Source organism: Ctenocephalides felis, unplaced genomic scaffold (assembly GCF_003426905.1).
Source record: "Ctenocephalides felis isolate EL2017-DRISC unplaced genomic scaffold, ASM342690v1 CF-g0.4_SCAFFOLD_01170, whole genome shotgun sequence".
Lineage (NCBI taxonomy): Eukaryota > Metazoa > Arthropoda > Insecta > Siphonaptera > Pulicidae > Ctenocephalides > Ctenocephalides felis.
In genome coordinates, this window is record NW_020537324.1 from 69,766,054 (window position 1) to 69,790,585 (window position 24,532).

The window sequence follows — 24,532 nt, forward strand, 5'->3', positions numbered from 1 at the left end:
AAAATCTAATGTTTTCAAAGTTTTCAAAAAAACTTTAAAGTTTCAAAAGATTTAAATTTTGGTGCAGGAAATTCCTAAATTTATCTCAAGTCCCATTGCTATGCTCCATTAGTTCAGTAATTTTTACAAGAATTGAGCTATTACTTATTGTCTGTAGTTCTGTATTTCTTTATTCCTATATTTTTTATTCATGTAAATATCAGTATCGGCATAAATCGATACATATCTAGATGACTCTAATTGTTAATTTCCTCGATATTCTTAACAAATTAGCTATTACTATTGTCTATGATTCATTATATCTTCTCAAACTTCTTTCTTCTTTGCATACCATTTGTAATTTATTTATTTATTTATTTATTTATTTATTTATTTATTTAAATACATAGCCCACAGATTTCTCCAAGAGGACTCAAAAATACAATAATTTGACATAATGAATAACAATAATAATTTAATACAATAGTAATTTGTTCTGTAATTGTTTGCAGCAATTCAGCTGCTACTATTATGTATATTATCTCCTTGAAATTAAATATATGATTTTAATAATAATAATAATTTATTAACATCTCAAAGAGTAAGTCATAGCAATCGCAGCAAAATTGAAAATGAAAGAAGATGTGTGTGTTAGTATGTATGTGCGGATACAATTTTGCGTCCACGATTTGGGGAGCACTGATTCACCTATTTCAATGATTAAAAAAACTTTCGATCCCTATTGACACAAAGCCGTGCGTGTTATGTTTTAGCAAAACCAGGTTCAGCTGTTTTAAAGACGCAGAACAAAGAGTGAAAAAAATGGCAATACAGTTTTTGAGATAACGGAGCGCCCGATTGAAATGATTCAATACACGTTTCACTTGTATTGATGAAATGAAGAATGGATAGAATTTTTGAGCGGACAGGTTTCGCGGTTTTGGTGATTCAATGAAAGCATAAAAATGTCATTTGACGGTCAAATGACCACTAGTTTACAATTTTCCTTCCTCGAAATTTACTACAATAAAGGTTATTATAATTGCCTATGATTCTACCCCTTCTCGAATTCACCTATTATTTCTCGACAGTGCATGTAGATATCTATATATCTACATCTCGATGAGTAAATAATCTTTCTTTCGTCCTTCTAACCTTTTGCCTTCTACCTTCTGGCCGCCTATAGAGAAACTGACGAATGGCTCGCGGGAGTTGTGCGACATATTCCTCGCGGTAATTGGATGCTTGTCACATGTCATAGGCGGTTAGGCCGAACTCCACACTCACAAGCCATCGATATATAAGATAACCCTGTCCGGTCACCAACTATATTAAAAGGCGTTGAATTGCATGCTGACCAACGTGGGACGTTAAATTTGAAATTAGAATTGTAACATCCGTGTTTATGAAGATTTCTCGTAATAACTTTTATATTTACTTACCGAACGATAAGCTTGTTTTCATAAAAAATCCGATTTACTAATTTTATGTTTATCTGCGTTTCAAGCCATTCTGAATCGAATGAGACCAAATTTGGAAAAAGTATGTGTGCGTTTGTGTGTGTATGTGAACACGTTATTTACCTTTTCTCAATTGCCTCAAAAAACGTCTCGGCTGCTTTAAAAAACTCAAAAGCCATTCCATGTATCTCGGATAAGGACTAGCGTTCGTCCTTTTGCACGACGATCAGCCAAACCGATTCTTTGTTAATAACAGAAAGTGAAAAAATTATTTGTCCAAGTTTTAGCTCGCCAAATCCTAAATCGATTTTAAAAATTCAAAAACTAATTGGAATGTATTTGTATGAAGATTGTCCGGATGATAAAGATAATAAAGCCGTCTTCTTGTAATTTACTGTTAAATTATTTTTTTTGGCGATTGTTATGATTTTTTTTTCGACGATAGATCTTAAGTTCTTATTACTAAATACTAAAATATTACGACCCTGCGACAAGTATTATTTAATTTTAAATATTCATCAAAGTTTAAATTTTTTTAAAAAAAATGAGTTGCGTTTATTTGACGTTTGTTAAAATTGGACTTCTCCTCTACGTTTCCCCAAAACCGGTTGAGTCGACTTAAAAAATTTAAAAACATATCTATGGAACTTAATAGGCACTCGCGTTGATTAGATTTTGGGTACGAGAGGCTGAGCCGTTTCTTTGTAATTAGCAGAAAAAAGAAAAATTTGCCGTTCAAATTTTAGCTAAAAATGCTTAATCAATTTAAAAATTCAAAAACTATTTGAATTATATAATTTGGTTGTCGTGCTAATTAGTTTTGGACTAATGAATGAATGTTTTGATTTAATTGAAGGCAAAAACTTTATTTTTGAAATAAACAGTTGAAAATTTTATCTAAATATCGAAATCTCAATTTCGGCTGATTAAGTCAATTCTTACAATAGTTAGGGGTTAAGAGCCAATTTCCACTAGTTTTCATATCTTTTTCATCAGAAAACAAAATTCGTGAACCATCTATATCCAAAATACTCAATTAATGCTAAATAATGTTTGTTGCTAAATTTTTGTCATTCTTGTAATAGGCGATTTTTTATAAAAACTTATCAAAAAATATTCTAATAATTGGCATAAATTGTTGAAGTTTAATGGAATTCAATGTTTTCATATTGCTCGTTGTCGAACTCAGTATAGATAAAGCCACAATGGAAGCTGCATTTGACAACTTTCCAAAACTTTTCGTAAACGCAATAGTTGAAAAAAAAACAGAGCTGTAATAAAATATTGAAGAATGCACTGAAAATTACTTGTTTGGACATATACTTTATCCATTATTTTACGTTTATTAATTAGAAATCAAAGTTTTGTTTTAGAATACTAGATTAATTATGAATTTTGGGTTTGAGTTATCGATAAAAAGTACATTTTATTAAAAAAAAAGAGTATGAAAATACGAAAACGGATTGTTTTATATTAGTTAATTAACGTTACTTTTAGATTACTATACTTAGAATTGTTTGAACTATCTATCTCAATTTAAAAGGATTGCATAATCTAACAATTATTTGCCTAATCTTATTAAAGTATAAGTAATCTATGTTAAGTTCGATTCACAACTATTTCTTAATAAGCGATTTTAAATAAGTATTTTATTGATCAATTAAAAGCGTGTGAGTTTTGTGTTGTATTACTACAAAATGTAGCTTTTCAGCCAACTATTGTGTAGTTAAAATTTTAATAAAATCTATGGCACAATATCTATATTTTTACTTTATTGAAGTGTTTAAATCTTTGAGAGGTCAACGTCTTATTTACACTCTATATGAAATCGGTTAGAGAATGATGTATGGAGGTTTGCAAGTGAATTACTCGCTCGCTACCATGATATATAGCCCTTAAACCCAGCACAACACTACCCTTAGAGAAATATGTACATATTCGGTTATATACATATATCTTAGATAGTTGTTTACTATTGCCAACTGCCTGTGGTTAAGATAACTTAATAATATTACGGATATTAATAATGGAAATAGGACTCACCAAAAGCAATTTATGATAGGTTACCAAATTTATAATATCAAGAATAAGAATAAGTTGATTAAAATTAAATCCTTCTTTTTTGCACGAGTTTGTGTTATATTTTGTTTTCGCAAAAATCCAAGGTGTAATATGGAAACCATATATGTATTTAGAATCATCATCTGTAGATTACTGGCTCCCTTATTACTATGTAAACTTTATACAAAAATAAATTCCGGAATAATATATTTTGCACGACCTCCGGAGAAAATGTTGGTAACGCGTTAGTATATAAATCATTGAACGTAAATGAACTGGCAGATTAATGATTCGCCAAACAATATTATGCCAAACACTTTTAAAACTGCTATTAATAATATCCGAGCTATTTTTATATTTAGACGGTTTTTTGCGGCTTTGGTTCTTAACACACGGTATATAATTATTTGCATATTATATATATATATATATATATATATATACAGGGTGTCCCAGAACTCAATGTCAAACCGAAAAACATAGTGATAGTATTAATCATACCCGTCATGAAAAAAGTTAGGAAAAATTATCTTACCTTAGATGTATGAGCTTTTAAGTGCAACTTGGAGCTTTGGTGAAAATGTTACTATTTTTCGATTATTGTGATTAATTATCATCAATTTTGTTTATGTAAGCTTTGGATTCGTTTTGGATAAAATTGTAGACTTCATTCAAAGGAAAATTGGAAAATAACTATACTGATTAGAACAAGCATAAGTAAATTTTCTGTAATAAATTAAATATAGAGTAATAAAATTAAATGAAAGTGGTATATAATATATTGTAATGAGTTTATGAGAGAATGCAATATTTTTAATGGTAACAAAAGTTTAATGACAATGAGAAAAACAATTTCAAAAAATCTGGAAAGCAAATTTTATATCAATTCTTCAGCTATTCACAATTTCATGTCAAACATCCAAACTTCACCCATTATATATGCTAACTTAGTACAAGTTTTAAATACATTTTAATTTATTATTTTCTGAGAATTTTAAACTAATGAATGATCTCTATATTTATTTGTCAAATAATTGAAATCAGAATTATAAATAATAATATTATACTCAATAACGTCATCACTAAATTTTTAGTAATCATAAAATTTTCTAGTATTATAAAATTTATATGTTCTTGTTAAACTGTCCAGTTTAGGATATTTAAAAAAAATGGTAATTTATAAATGTCAGTTATACAAAATACATAGTAAGAATTTACCTTTTTTTAAATGATTAGAATTTATAAATAGTTATAATTGCAATTCTATTCTAGTCCAAAGTTTTTCTTGTTTTCTATATGTATTCAAAAAATGTGCCAAGTTAGCTTTGTATTTTTATTATTATCATGACTAAAAAATTTTAATCACTGAATAAAATTCACGTAACAATTATATTAATACAATATTACATAATAATATAAAAATCTTTTTTTAAATTTAACTGAAGCATGCTATGTGTGATGTCTTGAAAAAATCAAATGTCACAGTTATTTTCAAAATTTTCAATGAATTTATGTATTGCCAACAATTTTTCAAAAATAAAATTTTATAGTTTATATTTTTGCATAAAATATATGTTAAACTAAGGTGACCATATTTCTTTTATTTCAATTGCAGAAAGAACACTTATAGAGAACGAATTAAAATAATTAAACTAAGTATGATATTTAAAAATTATTTTAATAACAAAAAAAGTATGGTAACAATGTTGTAAGGTATAAAAAAAATCTTGAATTTTTAAATGAAATGCATACCGGCATAATTTTGTCATTAAAAAATCCGGGACACGGGTAAAAATTTGGATCTTATAGTCACCTTAGCTAAGCATATAAGCAAAAGAATTTTTCATTCATCAGTTTTGCAAACTATTTATGAAATATTTGAACATAACTTACTTTGATTAAGGGACCAATTTTGTGGTAACATAGTTGTTTTCGAAACGCTTTGTTATACTTTTTTCTTGGTAATAAAAACTATAAAAATGACATCCATTTTCTGTGCAATCATGCGTATTTTACAAATAAACGAACCTAGAAAAAATCTTAATGTGCATTTATACCATAGAGTATTATGTGCAAAACACCTGATTGTGCAGAAAATAAATATCATTTTTCCTGTTTTCGGTTCTAAGAAACAAGTATAACAAATTGCCATAACAACGCTATGTTACCTCGGAATTGGCCCCTAAATAAAATGCAAGTACATAATTTATAATTTCAAATTTTTACTCAAAAATTTTCAATTGGCAAAAAACAAATTACATAATAATACATGTTGAGCTATTTAAAGTAAAAGCATTTGTTTCTGGAAGAAACTATATACGCAAAAACTTTATATTTGAAGAATGAAATATTTGAACATAACTTATATTTGATTAAATTACTCTATATAATCACAAAATTTAAATTTAATATATCAAAATTGAAAAGGCTTACTACTGGGTAACCTTTTAGATCTAATGTTTAATATTTCATATATAATCAAAATTACTGAATGTCTTCCATTTGTAAAGACAGATTGTTACTCAATAAAGAAAAAAAAAAAGATTAAATGCAATATTAGAAAAAAAAAAAATTACAGTTTTAAAGGAGTACTCAAATATGCAAAAACTTTATTATTTATTCATTCATAATTTCTTTAACATACCACCATGAAACAAAAAAAATATAATCGATATGAAAAAAAAAACAATGTTAAATTTTTGCAGAAAAAATGCTTTCGCTGTAAATGACCTCTCCCATATATGTATTTATGGGATCCCATATACTTACATATTAATTTTATTTTGCAACATACATAATATATTTACAATCAACATGCTTATCATAATCAATTCTCATAATCATTTTCACAATCAAAATTTGTTCCCAAATTTTCTTTTACTAACCGCGTTGCCGTTCCGGTACACGCGCGCAATTTGTGTGCGTTTTTTCTTTTTTTTTCATGTACCTGCCTTTGGTTGTCTGGTCTCCTGGTTGTCTATCTGGCTGTCATTTATCCAGGTGGCCTGGATAAAAGCCGATACGAAAGCAATTTTGGCCATTCATGAGCATGTGATCACAAATAATGCAAGATTGAGCGTCACGCATAACGATTATAATACTTGGACTCTGAATATTAGAGATGTCAGGAGAGAAGACAGAGGACAGTATATGTGTCAAGTCAATACGGATCCTATGAAAATGCAGGTGAGAATCATTTTTATTATTCATAATTTATTGTATCAATAAGCTGGTTAAAAAGGGTGTTAAAAAGGGTCCTCAATCTGAGAATAAATCGAATCGGTGAGACAGTGGTGAATTTTAAAAATTCACTATAAATTATTTTCTAAGTATATGAAAAGAAAGCAGGTTGTATGATTTTTCTTTGATTTGTTGCAGGGTAATAAATAATAATAAATTGCAGAGTAGTAAATAATAATAAATAATAGTATGAAGTTTTAGCAATCATTCTGTAACAGTTTTTCAATAAACAACTATTTAGCACATATTATTCTACGCATATGCATTTAGTGCAATTATTTTTATATATTGACTTCTCGAAGGAGAAGTTTGTTTTTATCAAAAAATTCGAATTGCTGATTTCATGTTTTCTCGATGTTTCAAGCCATTCTGAATCGAATGAGACTAAATTTGGAAAAAGTATGTTTGTGCGTGTGTGTGAACAGATTTTTTACATTAAATCGACGTTTTCTCAAAAACGGCTGGATGTATTTAGAAAAGTTAAAAGCCATTTGATGTATCTCGATGAGGACTAGTAAATTTTTTTTTGACCATTTTCATGATTTTTTTTTGACGATAGATACCATGGTCTTATAGATCATATTGAAATATTACGGCCCTACGACAAGTCGTTTGATTTTAAAAATTCGTTAAAGTTTGAAAAAATTAGTCGCGTGTTTTTAGCGTTTGTCAAAATTAGACCTTTCATGACGTTTGCATAAAAACGTCTAAACCGATTTCAAACATTTAAAAGCCATTGAATATATTTATATGAGGACTATCGTTTGTCAATTTTGTGCGACGTTCGGCCTAACCGTTTTTTTGTAATTTGCAAAAAAGTGTAAAATTTTTGTCCACGTTTTAGCTCGCAATACTGATTTTAAAAAATCAAAAACTGTTCGAAAGATATTAGTTGGAGGAAATGATACTGATTAGTTTCAGGTAAAGATCGACTAAGCCGTTTTCTTGTAATTAACTGTTGAACAAAAAATTGCCGATTTTTATGATACTTTTCACGATAGATATCATGGTTTTATAGAACATACTGAAATATTACGGCCCTACGGCAAGTAGTTTATTTTAAAAAATCACCAAAGTTTGAAAACATACCATAGTCAAAATTTATTTCAAAAGTTGCTTTTATGATGTAATGAGCCAAGCATTGTCAATTCATTAAAATGTAGTTCTACTAAATGTAGAATGATAAGCTACAATTTTAGGGCATACAAGCACGTCTGTACAATTTGAATTAATATAATTACAGTTAATTTAAAATTTGAGAAAATTCAATTAGAAACCGCATTGTTAAGATTTAATTGAATGCGATAATTTTATTTTGGAAAATTTTATATAAATATCTAAATTTTAATTTCGATTGATTAAGTCAATTCTTGTACATTTTAGAAAGTTCATGCAACTTGCCTTAAGGTTAAATGCCACTTTCAACTAGTTATATTATGATGTGTATTAGTATTTTAATTTATTATAATGTCCATTAGTAGTGTATTAATATACATGTCAAGTACAGTTCGCCATAAAACTTTAAAAATCAAATGAGACCCATGAGATAAAATGGGTGCTCAATCTTAGAATAAATCCTAGCATTGATACAACAGTGTCGTAATTTAAAATTTTTCTATTCGTTGATTTTCATTTATAATTTACCCTTAATTATTATACAATGTTTTCTTTTAAATACAGCAAAACAACCGAGCAATTCGTAAATTCCTAAAAAACGAGTTTTATATCATTCAACATTTGACTGTGGAATGATGCAAAAACTGTTATGATGATAATTGCAAGTAATTATAACGATACTGCAATCAACTCTCTGTCTTTTGGAAGTTGCTCTCATTTTTAACATAAATTTAAATATTATTATAATAGTATGTTCTTCAATGTCCACAAATTCTGGTACGTTTTCGTCAGAATGCGGCTCCAAGTTGCAAGTAGATTACTTTTGAATCAGTGCCGTCGATGCGATTTTTTCCAATCATTTTACCCGACAAATAAATCAATTTATCAATTAATTAAATTGCAAATATCGCTATCTCGGCGTCATCCGATCTATCCATATTAATATTTTATCTGGTTGTCGTACATTACACAATTATGCAAATAGTTACAATTTCAGTTCAACCAATTAAAATAATAAAAACAATAACCGCATAGCGGCGCACAAAATTATGCAAACAAGCGGGCAGAGCACTATTTACAATTGACCTTTATTTGTATGAAAATCACGATTGCCGAATTGGAAAATATTGCCACATAAACTAGACAGGGAGCCGATAAGGCAGATAGAGTTTGATTTATATTTATGAAATAATTTTGATAATTGTGACGCCTAGCTTGGTTAATTTATTCACTAGTATCTATTAAACTACTAGTCATGAATTCTAAATTAAATTTATTCGCAGATATTGCAATGATATTTAATAATTTTGCAATCGTAAAAAATCGAAAAAGAAAATTTTTATATATGTTTACGTTTCAAGGGTTTCTGAACATTTTGCAATCTTAGAAAAAATGGATGTATGTGTGTGTGTGTGTGTGCGTGTGTGTTGTGCGGATTCAAATTTTCGTCGACGATTTGAATAATTCAAAAAACATTCGTTTTCTGTTTATAAGGAGACGTTCTGATAAGTTTTTGGCAAAGGCAGGTCCAGCCGTTTCCGAGATACAGGGCAAAAAGTTCCAGAAATGGTAATTCAATTTTTGAGAGAACCGAGCGTCCGATTAGAATGATTCAAATTACATATTACTAGAAACGACGAAATGAAAACTTGATTGAATTTTTGCAGAGGAAGGTTCAGCGGTTTTGAAGATCCAGAATAAAAGATGGTGAAAAATGATTATTGGATATAAAAAAAATTCAAATTTTCAAAATTTTGCAGTATTTTTTAAATTTTATGATAAATCAAAAAAAATATTTAATTCTTTAAAATAATAAAAAATAATTGGTTTTCCTCAAAAATTCCGAACATTTGAACATTTATAAAAATCGCCCAATTCAATAAGCATTTATAAATTTAAGGAAGTTCCAGTAACTAGTTGATTGATAAGATAAATTCGTTAATTATATGAGTTCATAATGAATTTTGGACTGAATGGTAAAAAACACAATATGTCGAGTTGCTATTATTTCGTTTTTTTATACTTTTATAAGAAATTTATTTCGGTTCCAATTTGTTATTATTAAGCCATCGTAGATTCTACTAAACCATGTATGTCTATTCAAATTTATACTAACACATTTATTTAAATTATACATATATACATTCTATATGAATTACACATAATAAGCATTCAAAAATTTTAAAATTAACTAAATTCTAGGTAAAAATCTCTAAAAAAAAGTCTTGGTAAAAATATCAACAAAAGATCAAATTCTTTTATATTAGAGACAAACACAAACATAAAAATTAATAAAAAACTACGTCAATATAATATTTTATATTTAAACGCTTCTACCGTTGTACTAATTACTAAAACCCAAAAAATCGTAATTTGGTTTGTTGAATATCTGATTAAATGTAAAGTGAGAAAATTCAATATATAATCTATATTCCAGAACATTAGTTTTATAAAACTTTTTATTGTATCGAAAAAAAAATTAAGATAGTGTATTAAGATAATATATTAAGATAATGTAACCTGTTAATTAGTAAATTTACATTTCTATAAAAGGTTGCTAAGCCCTCTAATTTGCATTGCGTATTTGTTCTAATGTAATTAAGCAATCAAACATATTAAAATGCATGGTTCATAAATGATTTAATATTTACTATTTATTTATTTGCCAGCGAACGCTTTGCATTATGCAAGCAAATACATGTAATTATATATGGCATCACATGCTGATTATTTTCAAAAAATTATATATCACATAATATGATTGATTTGGATAATTCAGTAAAATTAAATACCTAAAATGTATACCTGAACAAATAATGCTACTAAAACTTTTTATGGAAAACTGCTTTTTATGAACTAAAATCTGCTATTATAGTGAAAAAACTACTTTTAAAATATAATAAAAAATACTTTTAAAACTACTTTTGAGGGTCACATGCGTAAGAAAAATAGTGTTTGAAAGGTTATCCAGTGGTAAAAGTAATGTTTGACGACTTCTAAAAATAAGCAAAATTTGTGACAAAATCTTTCTAATTGCATGTGAATTTTCTAATCATTTTTATATTTGCAAACTATTCAGAATGATTTTAGTTCATAAATTGGTGTTTGACTAAAATATTGACTTATTATTTTTTCTTGCAGACTGCTTTCCTAGAAGTAGTTATCCCACCTGATATTCTATATGAAGAGACATCAGGTGACATGATGGTACCTGAAGGAGGTTCTGCCAAACTTGTATGCAAAGCAAGAGGTTTTCCAAAACCTCGAGTTGTATGGAGACGCGAGGATGGCGGGGAAATTATTGTTAGAGGAGGTCCTCAAGGCAAGAGCAAAGGTACGTAAACCATAAAATGATATATGTATATTGTATATATATATATATATATATATATATATATATATATATTTGTAAATTTTTTAGCAGCCCAACAGTCGAATTAAAAAAGATTAAATAACAAAATTATTTATTCCATTATACGTTTCGACACTTGATGTGTGTCATCATTCAGTAATCAAACCAGGAAAACAAAAAACATTAATTATGATGTGAAAATTGCTATTAACACTAAATTTGTGTAAAATAATAAAAAACTATTATTAACAAACGAGACATAGGAGGAGCACATATTGCCCTCCTATATTTATGTTACATCAGAAAGTGTTGTGTGTACTATTCAAGGCTAAACATACAACTCCTGTTGTGGAGTTGTATGTTTAGCCTTGAATAGTACACACAACACTTTCTGATGTAACATAAATATAGGAGGGCAATATGTGCTCCTCCTATGTCTCGTTTGTTAATAATAGTTTTTTATTATTTTACACAAATTTAGTGTTTTTTCACATCATAATTAATGTTTTTTGTTTTCCTGGTTTGATTACTGAATGATGACACACATCAAGTGTCGAAACGTATAATGGAATAAATAATTTTGTTATTTAATCTTTTTTAATTCGACTGTTGGGCTGCTAAAAATTTACAAATATGTATCAACGTCGACAAAACCTTCATCATATATATATATATATATATATATATATATATATATATATATATATATATATATATATTATTTAGACATATAGGGAAGTTTATGCAACTTTCCTCAAGGCAAAATATTATCAACAACTAGAATAACTACCCATAGAATATAATTACTGTTCTGATGGTTGTAGAATAATAATTGAATAAAAAAATATATGTGTGTTTGTGTTATATTTGGCAAGAATCACACAGAGTATAATTCACAATTAATATTCAATTACACCATATTCGTGGTTTTCATAAATCATAAAAACAAAACAGTGTACTCTGACAGCCATACAAAAAGTATCAAATATCGCATGTGGATTCGAAAAGTAGAGCTCATTTATACTGTAGAATCTGATATGTACTCGTACTCGTACTCGTTTTGTGTCCGCACTGCATCATGCAAATTGGATTTTTAATTTTCGGGACATGTGCCAAAAGTATCTAAGCTTTTCAATATTATAAGAGCATCATTTAGAGAATTTATAATGCATAAACTAATTTATTTATTAAGCAATATACATTTACTATATATTGATTAGTGAAGATACCTCGTACTTCTTTCACAATTAAAATACGATTTTCTAAAAATAATTGAATTGGTAAAAGCTCCAATAAATATATTAACTTCCCGCATAGTAAGTTATAGTAAACGCAAAAAAATCTAAAATGAAATATTTTTCGTTTTAAAAGTTTCTGCACATTCGGGCATACCTCAGAAAAAATGTATCCTGTGTATGTATGTGTGTGTGTATGTATGGATACAAACTTTGGTTCACGATTTTGAGTGCACAAATTAACCGATTTGAATTATTATATACATTTTATGATTGGAAGACGTGCTGATCAGTTTTTGGCAAAGGCAGGTCTAGCTGTTTGGGAGGTGCAGAGCAAAAAGTACTAAAAATCTAAGTTTTTGTGAAAACAGAGCATTCGATTTGGATGATTCAATAAGTATTGTTTGTGTCAACGGAATAAACAACTGATTAATTATTTTTAAAAAAGCAGGTCCAAGGCTTTTGTAGGTGCATAAAAGATTGACATTTGTTTTTTGCCAAATATGATATTTACGAATTATTACTATTTATTCGTATACAAATAAAACTATTGGTAATTAGGTAGACAGGTAAATGGGTATACAGGTAGACAGGTAGGTATGTATATAGATAGATAGGTATGGATGTATACAGGTATGGATGTATACATGTAGGCAGCTAGACAGTTAAATAAGTAATCAAGTAATCAGGTAAAAAAGTAGAAAAGGAAGCGGATAGTCAGATTAACTCGTAGAATGATAAATAGGTAAACAGATAGACGACTGGACGGATAATCTAATCATCACTGCGAATGGAATGTTTTTTTGATCAAATGCTCTGTTCTCTCAAAAACTTAATTTCCAAAAACTAATCAGCACTAATCCCCTTAAGTAAAAATCGAGTTCTTTCTGAATCATTCAAATCGGTTGAGCTTGGCTCCCGAAAACGGCGACAAAAAATTGTATCCACAGTGGATAAGCAGATAGGCTTGTAATCAAATAGACATGTATAAACGTAAATAGTTAAACCAAGTTAACAGGTGGATTAGGGATTGGTAAGTAAATACCGTTGACAGGTAAATTGGTATAAAAGCAGACAGGTAAACAGGTAGACTGGAATAAATGTAGATAGGTAGACAGGTCAACATATACAAATAAAAGAAATATTATTGAATATATCGATTATTCACACATATCGAAAGGTTCATGAAACTTTTTTTTTTATTTAATTTGGCCTCGCTCACTCTGACCATTTAGGCACCTATAACTTTTTATAAACACATTACACAAACACAAACAATTTGACTTCTTTATTTTCTCTTCAATTCTTACTTTTTCATATCAAATTTCTATTGAACTTTTATATTCCTTCCTTTTTTCTTCATTCTTCTTTTACTCTCAGCGAGTTCTAATATTTTTTCTTCTTACTCCAAATTCAACTCAGCTATTCGAATTTTATAATTTCTATTCATACTCATAATTTTTCATTAAAATTCTACTTAACAAAGCCATTTCTATTTAATTTCGAATTAACTATATATCTTTCTTCCTAAATTCTGAGTCGATGACAGGGTTCGATCCAAAGCTCAAAGTATCAAAGTAAGTCAAACAGGTTACTGATTGTAAGTGGCAAGTTGTGCACAAAGGCTACTAACAACTAGTTAATATTTTTAATCCAATAATTATCATTTAATGAATAAATTTCTATTATAACTTGTTGAGAATCCTTCACTTCTAAATTTACTGTGGAATGCAATTATACATTTTAAATTAAACAATGAAACAAACGCGGATGCGGTTTGAAACCCAAAAAATAGGAACGGGAGACAGAGACAGCGGCAAAAAGAAAAAAGCACAAAAACAAAAAGTCTAGATTCAAAAATGACTGCGTGAATTTCAATGGGCGAGCGAATGCTATTTGTTTCTGCTCTTGGTCGAATTAATTTCATTCGATTTATTAAAAGCGGCTCATTTCGCTGATTTACTTCCGCTCGGGTTGCGAAAAAGCATTTATTACTTATTAGAGCACCGCTGTGTCTAACCGACCGTGCGCGTTTATTATACAAGTGTGAAGGGCGGGAACAAGGGAAAAGGGAAAAAGGGAAAAAGGATGCAAACCGGAGGCGAAACAAGGAACCTTATGACGGACATATATGTATACTAGCTAGCGGCAAACGTTGTTTTGCCATAAAATATATTTCTAGTGTAAAAATAACTAACTGATTGCAAATTGGTATATAAGTGAAAGAGTCACCTAACAAAAATACATGGGTAGTTTACCCACTGCAAAGCACGGCATGTGTTACAGTTCCTGGGTTATCTTAATAGTCTTTGCGGGCGGACAGAACGCCCTTCGAAAAAGCGAAAAGAGGGTAAACCGGAGGCAAAACAAAAAACCATTTTACGCATTTCTACTAATTATTTCATATACGACTAATATTGTACAATTTTCCAAATATTGTACAATCGTCCAAAAATCGAAAATATTTTATTGCACATCTTTACGTTTTGAAGGTTCCTGAACATTTTTGCATGCCTTAGGGAAAATTGATGTACGTGTGTATGTGTGTGTTTTGTGTGGATACAATTTTATATCCACGATTTCGAACAAATGCATCAACAGTTCTGAATGATTAATAAGCATTTGATTTCTATTAATGGGAAGTCGTGCCGATTCGCCAAGGTCAGGTCGGCTGAGGTATTGGGTAAAAAGTGCAGAAAATAGAATTCATGTTTTGTAAGAACCGAGCATCCGATTAGATTGATTCAAAACACATTGGATTCGTGTTGACGATGAAACTACTGTTTTATTATTAGTTTTTATCACAGACTGGTCCCTTGTTTGGAAGATACAGATCAAATAGCGATGAAAATGGCAGTTTTTGAGAATTTGAATGAATGAATTACATGAATTGATTACATTTTTGTAGAGACAAATACAGCGGTTTTGAGATGCAGACAAAATAGCAAATATTGACATTGGTTGGTCAAATAGGATTATTAAAAATTATCAATATTAATTCATATACAATGGTAAATAGGTAGACAGGTATAGAGGTATGCAGGTAGACATGTAGATAGAAAAGTAGAAAAGTAGACAAGTAGACATAAACAATCGAAAACTGGTGGAAAACTAGGCAAGAAAAGGGTGGACAGGTAAACATACAAACAGGTAGAAAGGTAAACAGATAGAGACGGTAATGAATATAGAGACGTAGACAAGTGAACAGGCAAATAAGTAGACATTCGATTATATATAAATTAAAAAAATCGATTATTCACACATATAGATTAGTCACAAGGTCAAATGTCTCTTACAACTATTTTCATAATAATTTGGAAAAATTTTGATAACATCATTTGTGCAATAAAAAAAATTAAAGTAATATTTAGTGTTCTTTTGTATGAATATTAGAAGCTCCATGTTATAAATTACTAAAATTGTGTAAACAGGAGTTATCTTGAAATTAAACTTTATTTTAATCATTGAAAAGTCTATCGTTGTTTCCTTAAAAAAAATAGCATGTACATTCTGAATATTATGAAGTACATTACTAAAAAAATATTTACTTATAATTGATATTATATATTTACTTATAATATTTATTCATAATTTCAATTTAGTACGACTTTAGTATTTTTTATTCTAGTTAATTATATGTGATAATTATTCTTATGTTAATTTTCAGCTTTGTCTGTCGAAGGCGAAATGTTGTCTTTGACCAAAATAACGCGTTCAGAAATGGGAGCCTATCTCTGCATTGCTGCCAATGGGGTGCCTCCAACTGTCAGCAAAAGGATGATGCTTCATGTCCACTGTAAGTAATAGTTTTATGAATAATTTAAGTCATTCACTGACATCTTTGTTTGTTTTACATCCCACCGTGATACTAAAAAAACACTACTCGAAAGTAGAAGAATAGGAAAGCACCTGTCTCACGCAACATATGCGTGCGCAGAAAAAAATATTTTTTAAAAAAATGGTTACGATCTTAGAACAAAACGTGAGGGTAAAACTTGAAAAAATATGAATTGTTGAATTTATTTTCTAGATTTTATTCGAGTTGTTTACTTCCAAAAATTTTTAGCTTAACAGATTTTTCAAAACTTCTCAAACCTTTTTGCGTCTAAAATTAACATCATTTGCCTCAAAGCAATACACATTTAATTGTTATACCAAGTACACCTCCTAATATTATTATCCTAAGAGCTTTCGAATTAATTTCATTAATGCCGCCAACGCATGTGTTTCTTCATTGTTGTATTTTACGCCTATATGCTTTATATATCAGGTCCAATTAATTCTAAATAATATGTAAGGTGTTTTTGATGCCAATAATAAGGCTCTATAAATATACTGACGGAAATTGAGTTATTTTCCAATCGATTTGGTATAGACGTATCTACTCATCCAGTTTTATAGGAATGGTTATTAACCTGAGTTAATATAGACTTAAGGAAATATCTTGAATATGATTTTTTTACGTATGTACTTTCCCCATATTGCAATACTGTGGCATGTATTTTTTTAATACACATATGAAATATTGCGAAGTGACGTGACCTGTCACAGTTCTGTCGGAACGATTTGTCCTTTCGTACTCAAAAAATCGCTGAACTTTTTTCCCTTGTAATAACATTTCGGAACATAAGGTTAATGCGACGTCATTTCTTTTTTCTGCACGGTATCATTACTCGTGCATAGACCCTTCGATTCGGTAATTCTATGGATTTCTCGATCATAGATATAAAAATTATTTTTGAAAAACATTACAAGTATTTTTTGTGTCTATTATTATGATCAAAAGATGGAAAAAACTGTTTTTCCCGTCTGTCGTGTTTATAATGAACAGACCAAAAGGAAAAAACTGAAAGAAAAGTAAGTCGATACTCATTTTCCTCGTACTTGATCTTTCATTCAGAAAAGAAGATAATATTTGAAGTATCCGCTTGTTAAGCGGAAGCCGTTGTATAAAGAACGTGTTCTTTCATATTGGAGAACGAGGCGTTATTTTTTCTACATAATCATGAATAAGTTTTGTTTTTATAACTTTTATGTAAATATATGAAATTAGTTGTGCATGGCATCGTGCCTTAAGCAGGAACTTCCCGTACCAGAATTAAATATTAGAGAAAAAAATCAGAAATTAATAAACATTGATAGCATAATATTGATAAATATTGATTGATAACAATTGTTTTAAATATTGTCAAAGAGATAATTGTAAATACTATATATTTTATTGTTCATTTATTATACAGGATATTAATCGCGCAAAACACTTAAAAATGTTTGCGTTAACAAGAGATGACGGATAAATGCATTTGAGGATATATTTCTTACGATTGGAGTAACGCTTATAAAATATTATGCATTTTTAAACTAAATCTACAATTTTTTATATTTTTAAAAATTTTGAAAAAAATATATTCTGAAAATTTTGAAAATTAATTAGAAATTAAAAACCTTGGTACAGAACCCCAAAAAATTATAACAAAATTAATACTCATTTTTTAAATCTCTATGAAATATCTGATAATTTAATGGATATATGTCTAATGATCATTTTTGACCGCCAAATATCATTTTATTTAACTTTTTTATCTGTATCTCCAAAACTGCTGGACCTTCCTTCTGAAAAAATTAATCAATTCTGCATTTTATCAATACAAGTAACATGTTTTTTTGAGTCATTCAAATCGGGCGCTTTGTTATCTCAAAAACTGAATTACCGTTTTTGGCACTCTTAGCACCATATCTCCGAAACGGCTGAACCTGTCTTTGCCAAAAACTAATCAGCACGTTTTTCTATCTGTAGGAGTCGAATGTTTGTTGAAATATTCAAATCTGTGCGCCAAAAATCTAGGGCAAAATTGTGTATCCATTTGTAAACACACATATCCATTTTTTCATAGTATGCCAAAATGTTCAGAAACTGCTAAAACGTTAAGATTTTCAATTACGATTTTTGGACGATTACTATAACTTACGGAAAGTTAATAATGAACACAAATGTATTCATTTTATAAATATTACTTTAAAGCAAAAAAGAAATGGTAAAAATGCATAATATTGTTTGAATTTGAAAAAATTAGAATTATGACATATAAGCTTAAAGATATAAAACGCAGAAACCAAAGCTTTCTTAACTTTCTGTTAAACTTCACATGGCTAAAATTCTGGGTACAACTTGATGACATAAATTACGATATTTTTTTTATAAAAGCAAAGTAACCTAACTTACGCCTAATTACGTCGCCAAATACAAGTTTTGTCAAAATCAGTAGAGCCATTTTGAAAATGAACCCAAATAAACAAACAGACAAAAAAACTTAAAAACAAACAATTTTTTTTCAAAAGCAATTATTTTGTTGAAACAAGCAGAAAGTTCTTTGGATGATTCAAACAAGACGCTTAGTTATCTCAAAAACTGTCATTTTTTGCACATTTAGCCTTGTATCTTCGAAATGGCTGGGCCTGCCTTTTGCCAAAACATAATAACCACTTCTCTCAATCATTACCAATTGAATGTTTTTTAAATCATTCAAATCTGACGCTCCGTTCTCTCAAAAACTCGATTTTATTTTCTGCAATCTTTGCTCTTTATCTCCGTAACTGCTGAACCTGCCTTTGCCAAAAACTTATCAACACATCTCCCTATCAATAAAAATCGAACGTTTTTTCAACCATTCAAATCGGTCGATCCGTGGAACACATCAATTTTTTCTGAGGTATGCCAAAATGTTCAGAAACCTTCAAAACGTCGATTAATGCAAAAAAATTCATTTTCGATTTTCTGCCGAGGAAAGTTAAAAATCATTACGCTTTAATAAGTGAAATTGACAAACATGATTTGCAATATCTTACTTTACATTCAAGATATATTTTTTTTTAATAATTATATTAAAATTTCTTGTTGCATCTACAAATAGTCCAGCATCCTCATCAAGTTGTTTACAAGCTCTCTCTCTGCAAATAATTTTTACTCCCTCAACTCTGGTGTCGTTTACGACTAGAGGACTAGAGGTTGGTTGTATTAAATTCATTTGCTAATAGCAACTTCATAATATCTCAAGTACTCGTGTATAGAGGACTTTGTCAGACGTATCATCAGACGGCAAAATATTTACTTTAATATGACTTTATACGACTTGAGACCACGGCAGAAATAGCTAAGAGCCATGGAAAAGCTTCGGTACATACTCTCCTTTCAAAAGGAGACTACTAACTTATATGCTGTTTCATAATGATATATGGCGGGAATTATGATATTTATATTTCATGTGCAAGTGTTTATTAGTTTAATCCTTGTAAATGGAAAATTTAAAACCTTAGAAATAATTGACTCACTATTAAAAATATGAACTATTGGTGTATGGCACCGTGCCTTAAGGAAAATTACTGGAACTTTTCTTACCGTCATAAAATATTTGAGAAATGTTAAATGCTTTCAAATAGATCATTATGAACACTGGTAATTTCATTATTTTGTAGACAAAATATAAGAGTTTATAAATTGAATGATGATGTTTATATAAGTTTATATACCATGCACTACTAGTTTAATTTAATATTTTTCTATATAAATATTGATTTAAATTTATTTTTTCAGTTCATCCATTGATTCAAGTACCAAATCAATTGGTAGGTGCACCTGCAGGCACTGATGTCACCTTAATATGTCACGTTGAGGCGTCACCAAAGGCGATCAATTATTGGACTCGGGAAACTGGTAAGTGATTTAAAAATATTTTTTAAATAACATTCAATGTATGTCCTATCTCATAAATACGAGATAGGACATACATTGAATGCTATTTAAAAATATCTAAAATACTACTCTGTACCTATCCAAAGTCTATAATATGGATTTCGTAATATTACTTCATACTTTTTTCAAAAAATAATTTATTTTAAGCCCAGATCGTACAGAGGCGAAAGATCAGACGTTTCGTATATCAGTCATTATTTTTGAATCTGCTTTTTATGTGTACACGCAGCGGCTGTATTCCGGTTATATATTGAAAACGAATACAAACATTTGATTTGCGATATTCGTAAAAATATTTATACAAAACAAACCGCTTTGCCAGGATCACAGATACTACGAAAAAAATGCTGGTTATGAAACGGGAATGGATAAAAATACGATGTCGGGGTAATTTTAGGTGAAGAGAGAAGAAATGAGAGTGTATTCTTAAATGTCTATTTTAAGATTTTTAATAATAAGTAAATAGTCTCTTAGGTTAAATTAAATTGATTTAGTAAAGTTGTTTTATTATGGTTTGAGAATGAAATTAGTTATCAACGATCAGAACTAATATATTAGCAGTAATCACTGATATATACAATTATAGAAGTGTGTTTAAAAAGTACTAGGATTTTTTTAATTTTTCAAATCTAATAAACCCTATTGTCAATTGTTTTTTTGTACTAGTATACATCCCCCTAATGAAAGTATGATGAAATTTATCATCGCCAAGCCATAAAATCACGTCGAACCTCAGCGACTGCCACAGACTGAGTAAGAAAATAGTGAATATTGTTGAAAATTTCAACATATTTTATGGGAATGTATACTAATACATTCAACACAAGAAAATTTTTACACTCGGAATCTCCAGACTCGAGAATTTTTTAAAAGTTTTTCCTAGTTCTTTTTGAACACAACTCGTATATACAATGTAAAATTTTTTATGACTTCAAATAATGAAGGATAATTACTATCCCAATAATCTACTTACTAACCAACTACAACTCAAAACATATTGTATGTTTGTCACAATTTAATATAATTTTTATCCCGCTATCAAATATTATATAATCCACTATAATTCAATCTAAATTTAATATTCAAGTAACCCCCATTTCTTATTTTTGCTCTATTTTTATCACATTTATTGAACTAACTTTTTATCAGTTAACGTTGGATTTTTAAGGTTTTAAATATTTTTTATTAAATTCCCGTAGGGTAAGTTATAGTAATCGCAAAAAAATCGAAAATGAAAATTTTTATATATGTTTACGTTTTAGAGGTTTCTGAATATTTTGGCATATCTTAGAAAAAATGGATGTATGTGTAGGTGTGTGTGTGTATGTGTGTGTGTGTGCGTGTATGTATGTGTGTGGGGATATAAATTTTCGTCGACGATTTTGGGAACACGGATGAAGCGATTTGAATAATTCAATAAACATTCGATTCGTATTAATAAGGAAACGTGCTGATTAGATTTTGGCGAAGGCAAGTCTATCCGTTCCGAAGATATGGGGCAAAAAGTGCCAAAAACGGTATCTCAGTTTTTAAGAGAACGGAGCGTCCGATTTTAATAAATCAAAAAACATTTTACTTGTATTGACAAGATGAAGAATTGATTTTCATAAGGGCAGGTCTAGCAGTTTCGGAGATCTAACGAAAAAAGTAAAAAAAATGCCATTTGACGGTCAAAAATGATCATTAGGCATATGCAAGTCAAATTATCAGATATTTTGTAGAGATTTTAACAATGAGTATGAATTTTGTTTACATTCCTATGGGTTCCGTATCAATGTTTATCCGTTAGACGGCGAATCGGCGCTTACGCGCTTTTACAATTTGTCTCTATGCAGTTAAAGCAGTACGATTGCTTTGAAAAAGTTCAGAATTTCAAAATATGTCAAAATAAAAAAACATTTTTTTCAAAAAAGTAATTTTTTGTCAAATTCATAGTTTCTCAAAAATCTAATTTTTTTTAAGTAAATTTTTTTCAAAAATGTCAATCGTTTTTAAAATAAATAATAATATTTGGTACGGGAAGTTCCAGCAATTTGGCTTAAGGCTAGATGCCATGCGCTCCACTAGTTCAATCTAAATTTGATATATATATAATTTGTAACTTTTATAAATTTGTAATTAACCGGCTACTACCCATCGACTGTATGATTGCCCTGAATGCATTTTCGTCCTGTTTCGCCTCCATGTGATTCATTAGATGCAGCTTATCCGACGCGCGTAACGATAAATAAAACGCCGAACGCCGAACTAACGGATGGACGGACGAACAGACAAGCGGACTCGGATAACAGAGGCGTTCGTTCGTTCATTAGCAACTGAGCAGACTAATGGTGCGATTACAAAGATTTCGATGGAAAAAAGAGAAATTTGATCGAAATCGCATTGACTTTTGTATTGGTATTGCTACCAATGCGAATAAAATTGGAGAAATTGTGGGATGATGCATGATGTAAAAGTTATTTAAACTAGTTGCCAGTAGATAAGCGGTTAATATTTGATTCAGATTCAGGGTTCGAGACCCGCCTCGTTTGTTAATTGTGTTTACACAAATAAGTTTCAGCAGGCAGGCACAAAATTTTTATGTCTAGAGTTTAGTCTTTAATTATTTTTTTTATAACAGATTTATTTAACATTCAGAAAAATTACGTTATTTCTACCAAAAAGTAATCAACAAGACTTCCAAACAATATCTTTCAAACAGTTCTTGAATATTTAAAATCGATTGAATGGGCTAAAGTATCGACAAAAGTTTTTACACTTTCCTGCTAATTACAAAGCTCTAGTCCTTGCCGAGTTACATTGAATGGCTTTTAAATTTATAAAATCAGTTCAGCCGTTTTCGAGAAACGTCGACGAAAGGTCACAAATCGGCTCGCATACACACCCACACTTACTTTATCCAAATTTGGTCTCATTCGATTCAGAATGACTAGAAACGTCGACATAACATAAAATTAGCAAATCGGATTGTTAGATGAAAACATAAACTACTCCTTCCAAATTGATAATCAGTACTATTTGGAATAATGATCCTCGAAAGAATTTCAAGATTTTGTGTTTACAATTTTAAAAGTTGCTAAATCTGATTCTCAAAAAATACGTAAATTATTTACACAATAAGTTTCAGCAGAAAGGACAAAAATGTTTATGTTTAGATCTTTATAATCGATACCATTGGTTTAGCCAATGGCAGATGAAATGTATATTTGATCTTGCAAATTTTCAAATGTATATTTGTATATTTTGAAAAAAAAGACTTTTTGAAGAAAAGTGTAATTTTGAAATATTTTGGAAATTCTGATCTTTTTTTCAAAGCAATCGTACTGCTTTAACTGCATAGAGACAAAATATCGAAGCGCGTAAGCGCCACACCGCCGTCTAACGGATAAGCATTGGTACGGAACCCATAGGAATGTAAACAAAATTTATACTTATTGTTAAAATTTTTTATAAAATATCTGATAATTTGATGTGTATATGTCTAATGATCATTTTTGACCGCCAGATGGCATTTTTTTTTACTTTTTTTACTAGATCTCCGAAACCGCTAGACCCGTCTTCATAAAAATTTTAGCCCCATATCTTCGGAACGGCTAGACCTGCCTTCGCCAAAAAACTAATTCGCACGTCTCCTTATCAATACGAATCGAAGGTTTTTCGAATTATTAAAATCGCTTTGTATTCGAACACACACACACACACATACATCCATTTTTTCTATGGTATGCCAAAATATTCAGAAACCTTTGCAACGTAAAGATATATAAAAATTTCCATTTTCGATTTTTTGCTATAACTTGCCCTACGGGAAGTTAATAATGTGTTAATGTGTACCATGTCATGTATGTCATTTTTCCGAAAACTAATCTCTGATATTCTACTAGTTGGACGTGATGTATTGTATCTCAGCGTTGAAATGTTCAAATTAGACGTGATAGTGTTGAATCTCAAAGTCGTTAATTTGTTAAAAATTTGTAGGCCCGTCAAAAATTTGTTCATGTGCAATTAAATGACTTCTATAATCCTCTACCAACTTCTCTTCTCTGCTTTATATCAACTAGCCATCGGACACAAATCCTATGCGTACTATTATGCCTCGATGTTCTATTTTTTTCCCCGATTGCTCTGCCGCCGTCGCCGTCCAGTGGCGTTAATTACGTCCCTATTAGCCTGGGCAGCTAGGGCTAAAATAGAGGCACGCGTAGGGCCATCAATCGATGGCAATTTATAGATTTTTGGTTTCGGGATGCGCTTGTAGCAAAACGGACAGACACATCGAGATTGATGTCTGCACGATAATGGTTAATGGTCGCTGTTATGAAGGAAAAAATTGATAACT

At 29.6% G+C, this 24,532-nt stretch overlaps 2 protein-coding genes across 2 annotated transcripts in view; one reads left to right on the forward strand and one right to left on the reverse strand.

Annotated features, from left to right (window-relative positions):
- Window positions 1-20,162, forward strand: part of LOC113367602 (lachesin-like) — a 38,367-nt gene extending 18,205 nt beyond the window's left edge. The window contains exons 3-6 of the mRNA XM_026609196.1: window positions 6,501-6,686; window positions 10,998-11,190; window positions 16,111-16,239; window positions 20,035-20,162. Of these exons, the coding sequence (XP_026464981.1) occupies window positions 6,501-6,686; window positions 10,998-11,190; window positions 16,111-16,239; window positions 20,035-20,162 (636 nt within the window). The remainder of the gene's footprint in view (window positions 1-6,500; window positions 6,687-10,997; window positions 11,191-16,110; window positions 16,240-20,034) is intronic.
- The window catches only part of LOC113367601, a 192,196-nt gene that overhangs the window by 117,381 nt on the left and 50,283 nt on the right, over window positions 1-24,532 (reverse strand). The gene's annotated exons all lie outside the window — the stretch shown is intronic.